This window comes from Eutrigla gurnardus (genome assembly GCF_963514095.1).
Source record: "Eutrigla gurnardus genome assembly, chromosome: 5".
In the NCBI taxonomy this organism is placed as follows: domain Eukaryota; kingdom Metazoa; phylum Chordata; class Actinopteri; order Perciformes; family Triglidae; genus Eutrigla; species Eutrigla gurnardus.
This window is the reverse complement of record NC_139919.1, coordinates 12,880,059-12,893,758: the sequence shown is the minus strand read 5'-3', so window position 1 is coordinate 12,893,758 and position 13,700 is coordinate 12,880,059. Positions and strand designations below refer to the sequence as shown.

Here is a 13,700-nt window from a genome sequence, read left to right as displayed (position 1 = left end):
TTTTGTTGTTCTGCAGTTCTTCGTCTGAAGTTTGCTTGGCTTTTGCGCTGTGGGTGAGTGTGTAATCGTACTGCCTATTAAAAGATAAATGATAGTGTGTTCAACATGGGGCTACAACATGGGGCTGATGAGGCACATTTTTTTGGCAGAGGTGAATGATTGTGTTGGTAATTTTGTCCTTCATGTTACTGTGGAGCTCTCCTTTTGTCCACAGTTGGTACATCTTCTGTGTTGACCTAATTGTGTTTTTGGTAATGCTTTTATGTGGAATTTACATTTTCCTCTCCCACTGGTAATGTTTTCTTCTTTTTGGATGGAAATCTTGCCTTTACCCACTGGAACTAGCACTGCAATGATTAGTTGATTAATCACTTAGTTGGTCAACAGAAAATCATTCAACAACAACAATTAATAATTTAAGTCATTCATCAAGTGAAAATCCAAACATTCAGCATCTCTCTCCCTGTCTGTACAAATCTAAATTGAATGTCTTTAAATGCGTTTGAACTGTGAATCTGAAGACATCACCTCTGACTCTTGTAGGTTAATCATAATAATATCATAATAGATTCATCTGACTATTGGTGAAGCATTTCCATCAGTAGATCTGAAAGCTCAAGATGACTCCTTTGAATGTCAATCAGCAGCCCAGAACTCAGAGATAAACAGTGTCTTATTATTTAATGCAGATAAAAGCAGAATACTTCATTTTTAAAGATGCTTATGCTCTTGTTAATGTATGTAAAGTGTAGAGAAGCAGTTAGAGACAGTAGAGTGGAATACAGGAGAGTAGCATATCAGTGGTTTGTACATGTTCCAGTCAAATGTCTTTTAAAAGTGCCCTTGAGCAAAACAATGAGGCCTGCTGACTTTTAGCACCTCAGCTAAAGCATCTGCCTATGCTAATGTAAATACTAAGTAAGGGAGACTCGGAAATATTTGAAGAGAAACACAAGACTACTGTGCTTGAAATGATCCAAAACTTGCCAGCATGGATCCCATTACATGCTTATCTATCAGTCTGTCACCCTGGGTTACGCACACTGGGTTTTATTAGGACAGTTTTGGTTGAGAAGACGCAACCAAAACTCCTGAATGGCTTGGCGAGGCGGGCAAGAAGCATATCTGCGTATCACCTGAGCATCCCCCCTCCTTCCCCCTGTCTCCCTCTCCCTCTCTCGCTGTCTCTCTCTCCTATTACTCCTCAGTGAGTCTTCTCTCCCTCATTGACAAGCCCTTATTTTTTCATCTTCCCTCCTAGTTTCTTCTCCCTCTCTCTCTTTCATCCCTCGCTCATTTTTTCCCTATCCCAATCCCTCTACACCCCCACCACCACCACCCACCACACGCACCTCCTCCCCCTCTCCCTCCCTTCCTCTCCCTCGTCTCCTCAGAGCTCCTCCGCATTAGCAGTCAGCTCCACTCCTAGACGTACTTTGTTTTTCAACCGTGGTGGAGACTGAGCGAGGGAGGGAGCGCGATACAGGAGAGAGAGAGGGAGAGAGAGAGAGAGAGCATCATTTACACAGTCATCCACGCCGAGCGGACCCTGCAGCTCACCCTCCCTCCCTCCTCTTCCCTCAGCCACTGCTCACGATGCCAAACATTTTATGTGTTATTTAGTCATGCCTGACTCTATCGAATTTGAAAAACATGCCAGTCACGGGTACCTCCTCCCAACCCCCACCCCACCACCACCAAATCCCCTGCACCCTCACCCAACCGCCAACATCATCTTCATCTCCCTCTTTCTCTTTCACTCTCTCTATTGAGACTCTACCATCCAGGTTTGACCTGAAGAGCCTCTCGAGCCACTGTCTTTGGGGACATTTCACTTCTCAATGAAGTTTTATTTCCAGGCTTTACTCACCCCCCCCCCCCTCCTCCTGCACACACACACACACCTCTTCCTGACCACCCACCTTGGGGGAAGCTGAGAGAGAGAGAGAGAGAGCATAATTCTAGTGTTGACTCTAAAATGGATTATTTCTGCTTGAAATCAGAGGCCATGTGCTCCTGGATAATATGGCTGTCCCGATTTATTTTTCCAGCAGTGTTCTAATGATGGAGATTTGACGGGCAGCAAAATGTAGAAGAACGGTTAGACCCGTTCCACTAGGCAAGGAACGAGAGGCTAAAGGAAATCCCAACGTGCTCGCCTTCATAATCCCAGAGTCAGGATTTATGGTTGTTTTGTTTTTGCTGTTATTTAATAGTCTGATGTAGCTCAGTGGGTAGACCGGGTCACTAACACTTAGAGGGATTAGAGGGCTGATTTCAAGTTGAACCAATGATGTGAAAAAGAAAACAAAAGGAAAAAAGTGTATCCACTTTGTTTCTCAGCATTTTTTACCTGACGTCCCCCCACAGCCTTGTAACATAAGCACAAGTACATTTTTCCTGATGCAAATGAGATGGATGTGCCAGTTGTTACTTCAAGTTTGTTCTCTGCTCACACAGTAACTAGTAATCATACTCTCAATAGCAGCACATGGTGCGAAGGTGTAAGGACTGACTTATCACTACTGCTAGTTTATTGGTAAATAAGATCAGGTTACATCCTATTCATTTGAAGTAGGATTTATTGACCTCACCTGATACGTGGATGTATTTCTATTGAAACCCAAAGTGATTTGTTCAAATTATCCAAGCTACTCCACAGTCTTTCCATATAGCCACGGGTAACTGCAAACTGCTCCCGCGGGTCCAAGTACCCCTGGTTGATGTTCAGACTGACATTAGCTCTGCACGAAAAAAAATGCACTCCCCTCATTCATTTTAATGAGGCCATTCTGATGATGCGCGATGCCAATGCAGAAACAACCACAAAAAAACAAACGCAGGTTTGTCCAGCAAAAACAGTTGAACAAGACTTAAATTTGCTCAAAAGAAATGTGGCAGATTTGTGGAGGATCTTTTTGTAAAGTGAGCGCCTTAGTTACCTTGCAGATGCTGTGACAAAACAGAAAACAATGATAACTTTCAAGAGTTATAAGATAGTAATATGTGCAGTGTTTGAGCATTTGAAAAAAAGGTTAAAGTCACGAATCGCTCATTCAAATTGGACCTGCTGGATTGTATTTTATTTCCTCCTTGCTACTGTCCCACCTGTCCCCACAAAGGCCCCATAGAGTGCCCTCTAAAACAACTGTACGATCAATAAAGCTCATTATATAAGAGGGGACATTGGTGTACTGGAAACATTAAAAGGCTTTTGCAGAGGTGTCTCGTAATACCATTCAATATGGGTAACTAAATGGCACTTAAGTCAAATTAAAAAATATTTAAATTTGACCTCAGATGGAATCTGAATAGTCAGAAGAGATGGATGTTAAGAGTTCACAGCCAGTGGTACAAATCAGAACAAACAGTTGCTGGTTCAGATCCCCCTTGCATTCCAGTGAAAATAAAGCACTTTGCCCTTCAGTAACTACGGGCCCTGCCCTTGAGCAAGTCGGGTTGCTCAAGCGGAACTGCCCAGTGATGTTTGGAAGAAGCTTGTGGTTGCAGTGCAGCTCTCAGGCGTGCAGCAGTGTGAAGCAGGGCAGTGCTGCAGAATGAGTATCTACAACAGAAGCCCTATAGCTTGGGAAATAAAGGCTGTTTAAGTAGCCATGTGCTGCTGAGATGTGTTGCTGGAGATGGTACGACCGTTCTGCAGATTACATATGCACAGCTGCTCAACAAGTAACAAAAAACGGCAATATTGAGCTCTGCAGTTGATGTGGCTGCTCTCTATTGGTGCTGTGCAGACTCCCTGATCTACATACCAAGTTGTGCTTTGAAGACTATCTTGCTTTATATTCTGAGTAAAACCTGTGCATTAACATTCATTTTTTACTTTCACCTCACATTATTCTTCGCAAGCTCTGAAATAATGCTCTTCCTACACTGGAGAATATCCATCTTAACTAGTCGTGTAATGAAGCAGTAACTATAAGCTGACTTTTCTTTAGTGCTGAAACAATTAGTTTAAAATGGTCTGTAGAATGAAAAAAATATGACATATTATTTTCATTCATATTTTTAACAAAAATGTCAGTTTCAATTTCAAACGATCCAGCTTCTCAAGTCTAAATGTTTGTTTGTTTTCCTTCTATAAAAGCAAAAAAACATTTTTTTTTTTTGTTTTTTTTTGTTTTGAACTATCGAATGGACAGCAATGTAGATGTCTTGTTTCACTGTTTTCTGACGGGATCAAATATCAAAGTATTGATAGATAAAACAATATGCAGATTAATTGAAAAACAATCTTGAGTTGCAGCCTTACTTTTCTTTAAAAATGTTCCGATATTTGGGGTTTTAGAAGTGGAGATTGTGGATTGTGGAGATTGGTTTCATGGTATATACTGTACCATGTTAGATATCATACAACTCAGTTGATTGAAGTAGCTCTAATAAAGAATTGAACTTGCTCTGGTCAGGTGTATAGAAGATGTGAAGAAGGATTTTAGCTTCTTAGTGGGATTTTCATTGACATTGCAGAGGCAAAGAAGCTCTGAGCCAAACGAACCCCTAAGCTGTTTAGGTGCGATGGTGTTGCTGTTAGAGACTGTTTTGTTAAGTATGAGATGGTTTCAAAACCTTTGGTGAGGAAACTGCCCTGTGAAATTTCCTTTTTATTTTAGCATAAAATGAACTAAGAGTAAGATATACTTTTTAATGTTTCGGAAGTTAAATACCGAGAAGGAAATCTATTTTAGGACATGATTTCATACTAGAAAAAATACATTCAAGTATTCAGGAATCTGTATCTTGCATTCCATCACAGTGCATCCATAATGTAATGGGAAGTGTAAGCCTCTTTCTGTGTATCATCCATTCTTCTCCTTGAAGCCAGCTAACACAGAGGAGATAGAAACCAGACGAAGCCTGAGGGCTATAAAACACTGAAGACACTTTCTCCCTCCCTGACTCCTCCTCCAGTTTTCATCATGCAGCCTGTTCATTGTCTCTTTAGGCTTAGGCAAAAAGTTTGCACTGCAGAAGTTGTCCATCTTAATAATTCAGTTTAATACTAAACTTAGTCATGAAAACATATTCTGAGAAATATGTGGAAAAAGCTTCGCGTGCAGTCTCCCTCATATGAGGAATATTCAAAAATACGAGTTACAATATATGAAGTGTCGTAGCTTGGAAAGAACTGGATCGCGGGGCCCAAATTCTTGATATTGTCAGTTGTTTCAAGACGAGCTTTAATCTTCAGATGCGTTTGAAAGAGTTGAATTTACCTCACTGCACTGGAAGATTTATTTGCCTCTGTCAGGGGAAAATCTGACTCCATCTAAGAATAAAGGATTTTGGTATTTCTTGGAGGGTGAACAGTTCCCCAAAGACTGCCCATGTTCGAAGGATTTCAGGAAATCCAATAGTTTCTGTAAATTTATAATATGGCTGTTGCATTGAGAATCTTGATTAAAAAAAATGACCACAATCAGCAGGGCGCTGCTACTGCCTGCTAGCATATATTTAGCTGCTGAGTTCATTCAGATTCCTCATAATAAAAAAAATAGGGTTTCTGCTGAATACCATATTTGAGGCTTCAAAGCTCTGGTAGGAAATATTCAACGAAATTCCCTCTGTCAGTCAGTTAGTAAGAGAAACAAATGTCACTCCGATACATTGCTGCTAGAAAAGTTCTTCTTGTGGCCGGTTGTATCTGAGTTAAGAAGAAAACCCGCTGTTGCATTTACACGTGGAGCATCCCATTGTGGCCGTCGGGCTTGAGCGCTGGCAAGCCCATGCGTGAAAACGATGTAGACGATGATGAACTGGCAGACCTTTCTCAAACCATAGCTCATTATATACACTCACACTCAGGACTGTCTGTCTGACAATAACTCATAATGATCAATGTTGATGCATATTGAATAATGTGAAATTAATATTCCTTGTTTTCTGTGCTATTTGTGATTTTTAGGTTTATGTATATGCTATATATTAAAACAGCACTCGGGTCAGCCTTCATAAAATGTAAATGCTCTGTGTTTATTGTTTTAGTCCCATCAGCAGGTTTTTCACCCGTTAACAAGACTGGGTAAACAAAGTCTATGACTCAATGAACACGTGCTCTAAAAAACTGACATTAGCAATATTACAAGCATCCAGCCGTAACAAGTAGAGAGGTTCAACACAAATCAGTAGACAGCAGACTCAACAGTGTGTCCCGTGCTGGACGGCTTTTGTATAGATTTTTTGTAAAGGGGTTGAAAAGGAAGAGCAGAGCATTTTTGTTCTCAAATATTTATTCAATATCATTAATTTGAGCATCTGATCAGTTTCTGCCTTCTGGGAGCTTTTGACAGTCAATAAAATATTTATCTTGATTAATGAATCTTCAGCGATGTCCTTATCAAGCACTTTCATTGCTATTATGATTCTTAGCACATAAACACTTCATTTTGGATTGTGTTCCCTTTAATCTTCCATTGTATTACCTTGAATTTCATTTTATATTATGTGTTTATGTTTGTTGAATGTCCAGTGTGATATCTATTATATAAGTGTAATAATACCAACTCAATTCATATTGATTCTTTGATTAGAGTGCATTCGAGAAGTCTGACTGCTTTTGTTAATTTTAAAATATTTACACATTATATCTCTTCTGTTGAATCCGCCCACAAACTGAAATGCGAAATCATAATTTTTGGTTTAAGGGAAAATAACCTTTTGGGAGTCAAGCTAGCTATGTTTGCCCCTGTTTTCAGTATTTATGCTAAGCAAATCCCCTAAATGTTAAGTGCCATTTTAAGGGTATTATGCAAATTTCTGCGATTATCAGGCTAATATTGTGAATTTTAATTATTTTGAACAGGATAATCAAGATAAAGTATTTTCATATCATCCCTATGCTGAAAGCAGTCGTTACAGTAGTATTGGACAACATTTTACAGTAACTTTCGTAGTAGTAAAAGTAATGGACCAAATACTATACTTGTAGTAGCATAGTAGCATTATTACAATTAGTGATACTGTGTTAGTGGCTAGATGTAATCACCCTCCTCTCTTTTATCCAAGCCCACTGTCTTCTGTCTCCCACCTCCACATACTCAGCATCTCTCCTTGTCTCCTCACAGCCATCGGCCGGACGTTGATCCCACGTTATTTCAGCACGGTGTTCGAGGGCGGCGTCACCGAGCTCCACTACATCCTCAAACACTCCAAGGAGTCCTTCCACAACTCCTGCATTACCCTGGACTGTGATCAGTGCACCATGGTCACCCAGCACGGGAAGCCAATGTTTACAAAGGTAACGTTTGACTCCTGAGCTTCTCCCACCATGAATAATTGATCACTAAGCTATGATAATGGACCAGGCGATGTGTTTAACTGGTTCAAGTTCAAATCCATTTACACCCTTTGATTCTTTCTCTGTCCCCGTTTCATTTTGTCCAAGTGTTTTTGAGTCATACCTGGTGGCCTCACCTTCAAATATTTTATTTATTTGATTTCTTGCCTACATTTTAAAATGATATAATATCTGCTGAGTTTCCATACATTTCAATTGTTTATCCCTGATTTCTGAAGGATTATCTAACTTTAAAGAGCAGTGGTGGAAGACGGATTTTTTAAATTTAATTTAAATACTCTGTTTCAAGTACTGTATTGTAAATCGTATTTAAGTAAAAGTACAAACGTATTGGCATCAAAACATACTTCCTATAAGTACTCACTATGCAATATACTGTATCCTATAATATTGGATTATAATTAAGGATTGCATTAATGGATACAGTACTTTAATGTTGGACTTGTCAAAGGTTGGGTTAATTTTAATTCTCTTATAATTGATTTGTTGATTTATATTTTCTATAAAGGATCCAACTATGCAAAGTAATGAGTATCTAAAGTTATCCAATAAATGTAGTGGAGTTGACATATAAAAGAGCATACCTAAAAGTACCTAAAAATTGTACTGTAGTATAGTATGTCCAGTATTTGAGTAAATGTACTTGGTTAGATTCCACTCTTGTCACTAAACACACCTTTTGAGTTAGTAAATTATATTTAATATACAATCAGTTGATTCTGTCATCATTGTATAGCATTTATTAGCACAGAAGTTATTTCCTGTTTTCCACAGAAAACTTATGAAGTTGGTGTGTTAAGGAGGTGTTTGGATTATCCATGAACTATGGATTACTAAATGATGAACCCTCTGAATTTATCAGCATTTTGGCCTTCTCCCAGACCCCAAAAGTCCACTGACATTCCTCAGGTTAACGATGTCAATAAGCCCTTAGGCACTCCGAAGGCAAAACTACGGCAACATAAATAAGAAGAGTGTAGTTTAGTTTGCAGTATAAGTGAAGCGCAGACAAAAGCTGGGGAAACAAATTGCGCAGGTGAGATAATCCAAACCTGACACCGAGGTCTTGTGAAAGCACTAAAGCTGAGCTCATCTGCTTTTGTCTTTGGGGAGAGAATCCCTTTGTGAGCCGGAGTGAATATCTGCTTCACCACAGTCTGATCCAGATGGCTAGCTGACTCTCAGTGTTCTTCTGCTGACTGTCTAAATGGATCTGAGGCCAGATACCTTGTCAGCGTCGAGCAGCCGAGCCAAAGGGATTCCATGTTCCCTGTACCATGAACCCTGAGCTGCAGCACCAGACCGGATTGTTCTGACATTAAAACGCTGTATGCGCTCTTGTTTTCAGGATTTGACAGTATGCACTCACTCTACTGTGTTTGTAAGTGTGTGTCTACTACTGAGTCTGAAATTAACCTTTTTGGCTGACCGGTCAATGGCCGTATGACAAAAAAAGTTAATTTAATAAACATAGCTGGAAAATAATCTCCATTACAAGTAATTTAGTCTTTTATTGAGATCTAAAATTGTATCTTCTAAAAAAGAAATTAGATTATTTAACTTTATGGCTATTTGCCAAATCTAGTCTTGTTTTTAAATTGTTGAACGGCTTTTTGAGCAAATTATTTATAACAGAATCAGGATGAAATTAATCTTGTCTCAACAAGTACATTTTTCTTTACAAGTTTTAAAGCTGGATTAGTCTTTATTTTATATTTTAATAATGGGTTAAAACTAGAGTCAGAACAATATAAGATATTTGGGATTGATTTATATTAGAGAGCTTGAAAAACGCCTCTGAATTTTTTTTATCTTAGATAAAATCCTACTGTATCCTAAACAAAGCTTAGAAGTTTCTTACTAATATATATATATATATGAAATAAACATTTGAGCATGTAAACATTTTTGACTAGTGCAGTGCTGGACCTTTATTTAGCATCCTGATGTCAAATCTTAAAAACATTTTGGATGAGACAGGTCAGTACCAGTGTCTGTGGGAGTGTATGTTAGTGTAACTTCACATGCATGTTCATCGTCAATCTTTCTTTAAATATCGTAGGAGAGATGATTGTGTATTCCTTGTGGTCATGTCGCGGTTGTGAATGTGTGTGTGTGTGTGTGTGTGTGTGTGGGGGGGGGGGGGCGTCTTTGTCTTGTCATATCAGCAAATGGTCATGAAACATCCCCAATAACATGCACAGGAAATGTCTCTTTATGTTGCTGATGTTTGGTTTTTGTAAAAGGAGCTCCAACAACAACAAGAACAACAAGAACAAAAAAAAAACCCTAATATATTACAAGTGTCCAATATTAACTGTACAGAACAGAAACAGAGCGACCGCGGCCTGGTCAACAAAAAGCTAAATTTGATGCTTGCAGCGCTGCTCTCTTTTTATCTTCACCTAAATTGGATGAGAAGAATTAATTCATTAGAAAAAAGAAAAAAGAATTCCAATAACTGAGCATGTTCTCCCTGAGCTCCCAGCAGCAGCAGCGAGCCTGCAGCTCTGGAGGCCCGAATCTCAATCAGCTCTGCCTCGCCTCGCTTTCCTCAACCACCACCACCACCCTCCTCCTCCTCCACCACCACCCTCCTCCTCCCCCACCACCCCCCCCCCCCTCCCACCTCTCCACCCCTCCTCCTCTCTCTCATCCTCCTGCCTGACTCACTCGCTCGCTCATTCTCTCCTCGCTCTCTCTACTCCACAGCTCTCTCTCATCCCCCCCCCCCTTCTCCCCCCACTCCCCCTCCTCAACGCACCCTCAACACACACTCTCTTACACACATGCATGCACACACACACACTCACTCACACACACACTCGCACACACACACTTGCATCCTTCATCCCTAGAGAAATCATCCCCAGCTCCCAGCTCTCTCTCTCTCTCTCTGCCTGTATCTCTTTTTCTTTGCTCGTCTCTCTCTCTCTCTCTCTCTCTCTCTCTCTCTCGATCTCTCTCTCTCTCTTTCCCTTCCTTTCACTTTCAAAATTTTTATTCAGATTTGGTTTTATTGGCATGGCTATATTTGAAGAATAAGTCTGGTTTAGTACAACTTTACAACACCGCAGTGACCGAGTTAATTGCTACGTTTTGGGATGCTAAAAAGACATCGCACAGGCAAAGAAACACCAGGAGCCAGCCGATGTAGGCTAGCACACGTTTATTTGACATCATTGAGAAGAAGGACATCAGATCACACACAGAAACATAAAGGTCAGAGAGACAATAAAGTCTGAATAATAACTAATACATAGTGATTTTGGTGTGAACATACAAACATGCAGGATTTCAGGTCAGGAACCGACATCTTGCTGCCATTCTGTCAGCCATTCAGTAATTTCACCTTTTTAGATTATGTTAATTGTGTCAGCAATTTTTTATTTAGTTTTCGTCTTAGCCCTTTGTCAAATGTCCTTGCTTTTTATCACGTTTAATCAGCTTCATTCTAGTTTTAGTTGACTTAAAGTCTGGACATTTTAGTCATAACTTTGACAAACAAAACCATAACCATTATAACATAATTTTGCCTCATTCATGCTTTTTTGTCAACAATATTGCATGTTGGTGTCGTCACAGTTAGTTGAATAGGGTCAATGTTTAATGAAACAGAGACAAAAAGCATATTGTCCTTTTTATTTTTTATATATATAAATGTAACAAAAGGTGTGAAATATTGAAAGAAAAACTGATCATTGAAATTAGAAAAGGTATATATATATATATATATATATATATATATATATATATAGTATGTATGAGATATAGGTTGTCAAGTCAATGTAATGGTTGAAAAGCGATGAAGTAAAGGAGTTAAGCACAGTCTCCTGTGTCGTGCTCGTGTACTTTCTCCCTACTCACCTGGCAGGATGCTGCCTAACGAATGGGCGGAGTTAGCAGGGTGCTAAGAGTGGGTGGCGCTGCTACCCGGGTGCTGGTGGACAATGTGTGTGGGTTTCGCAGGGCAGCGAGGTGTTGACAAGGTGACACAGGGTGCCAATTTGGCCAGAAGCCCCAACCTCCCAGTGGCCCCCGGCACCCCAGCACCTCTATTCACTACCCAGCAGGCTTTGCTTTCCCTGGCCAGTGTGTGTTAGCGCAGAGGGCACGGCCCTTGTTACCAGTGCCCAGTTGGGGGTTTCTTCATGCTGGGAGGCGAGCAAAGAGCAAAAGGCGAGTTCGTGACATGCTGATCTCAGCTCAAGTGAACTTAATTCAGCGAGTGGTGAAATTGACGAGTGGATGTGTTATCAACTGTGTCTCTCTCCGAGCTTTGCTTGGGTTATAGTGATTCAGGCATGTTTGAATTGTCTTCTATACTTTTGCTATAATTCTGGATAAATTATATTATGTTAAGGTTGTAGTAACCTACATTTTTATCACTTATAGTACTTTTTAAACTGCAAGTGAAAACTAAATATATAGTTAAGAGTTAGCTTGTGTCCTTAGTGTGTATTGTGTTACAATAGTCTAACACTCTTCGTCATCATTTCATTCTATTTACTATGCCTGTTATATTTGTTTAGATATGTATTCTGTTTGCATTTAGATGAATTAGTCTTTTTGTATTGATGACCATAATGCAGCTGCTTTTTCAATAAAAACATAAATATTTCAAAATACATTCTGTATAGATCATGTGCAGGAGTCCACTTTTTAATTTTATTTAATTTGCATGTTAATGTCATAGCTGTTTCGTTGTTTTTTTTCAGACAGTAGGGAAATTCAGGAAACACTGGGAGAGAGAGAGAGAGAGAGAGAGAGAGAGAGAGAGAGAGAGAGAGAGAGAGAGAGAGAGAGGTGAGGACTCACAACATATGTTGCAATCAAACCAGCGATGCTGCAATTACTGTATGTGGCATGCATCTTAATAGCAAGGCCACTGGGAAACTCTACTTGTTTAGTATGCATAAGTATAAAATGTATTCTGCTGTACACAAAAACATCACATTTATAAAAAAACAAAAACAAACAAACAACAAAATTCATATGAATTAAAAAGTTAATTTGAGCAGGGAAATGAAGTCCCCAGTTATAAATGACTAGCCTTGTTGAGGGAACATCTTGCAGTCACACTCAGCGTAATGTATTTAACTCAAAAAACGCTGCAGCTAATGGTCATTTTCAACATTCATGAATTGACTTATTGTTTGGTCTATGAAATATCAGAAAATAGAAAACTAAGAAATCCCACAAATATTCATATGACTGGTGAGTTATCGATTAATTGACTAATGTTACACACTGTAAATTCAACATATTGACAGTAACAAATGCATCAACCATAAATCAATATACAAAAACATATGTTACAATCTTAAACTCTATACTCTTACTGATATGGAGGGAGATGTTGAAGTATTATAAAGCCTGTCAGCAGCTAGTTGTTATAATTGAGTATATTTAGTCAACTTTCATCCTATTTATATTCATCAGAAGCAGTCATGAGTGCTCATAATAATCAATTTAATGACCTTCAGCTCCTCTGTTGTTAATTGATTGTCATGTTTGGATACAGTATTGAATAGTGTCTCAGCTGTAGGACACCGCTGTTATTCTTTCTTGCTCTTTTGAGCCGGAGATCCCCTGATCCTGTTGTGTGGAAGATTTATGACCCTGCTCTTAAATCAATGGGGACTCTCTGTGAGAGGCTGCACCATTAAATGGACCACTTTTTAATTCAAGAGGATTTTCCTCCTTTTAATTTTCATACAGGATCACTATTTAGCTAAGAAAGAATATTAGATTTTAACCTATTCTCTCTCAGTATGGAGAAATAATGAGCTTTGTATGATAGACTCTACAACAGAGTCTGTGGAAGGGCTGCCTTGGTTGCAGCCGTGGTTGATAAATCTCTGCACCACTGCCGCTAAAACAAGTTCCTGCACATTTATTGCACTTGGCAATTAAGGTGATTCTTATTTTTATTTTTATTTAGCTGGTTTGCCAATTTATTTAAGGGTTAGAGAGAAGAGGAGAGAAATAAGAGTGATAGTGGAGGCAGCGCTAAAGACACAGTTGGCACTATGGAAAAATAAATCAATAGTGCAGTGTTGTTTCACTGTAGGCTACAGCACCTGAAAGCATCACAAAACACTGGCTCACTACCAAACATAATTCAAGTTATTTCACTGCTGGTGGCTAAATACCATAAATTTACAAAAAGAACACTTTCAGAAATGATGTAAAGAAGTACTTATTTCCTCATACACGCCTAAGTATTTGGTCTTTTAATAGGTTTCCCAAAGGGCATGAAAAATCATCCACACACATAATGACCATGATGCATTTCATTTCAAAAGAGGAAAAGAAAAACACCAAAGTCACATTTTTTTCACCTTTCAACAGCAATTTGAGAACTAGTGGATTAATTATAACATCC

At 39.2% G+C, this 13,700-nt stretch overlaps 1 protein-coding gene across 7 annotated transcripts in view; it reads left to right on the top strand.

The window, feature by feature from the left end:
* Positions 1-13,700, top strand: part of ldb2a (LIM domain binding 2a) — an 88,251-nt gene that overhangs the window by 53,496 nt on the left and 21,055 nt on the right. For all 7 annotated transcript variants that reach the window (XM_084009740.1, XM_084009738.1, XM_084009737.1 and 4 more), the window contains exon 3: positions 7,080-7,252. In XM_084009740.1, the coding sequence (XP_083865866.1) occupies positions 7,080-7,252 (173 nt within the window). The remainder of the gene's footprint in view (positions 1-7,079; positions 7,253-13,700) is intronic.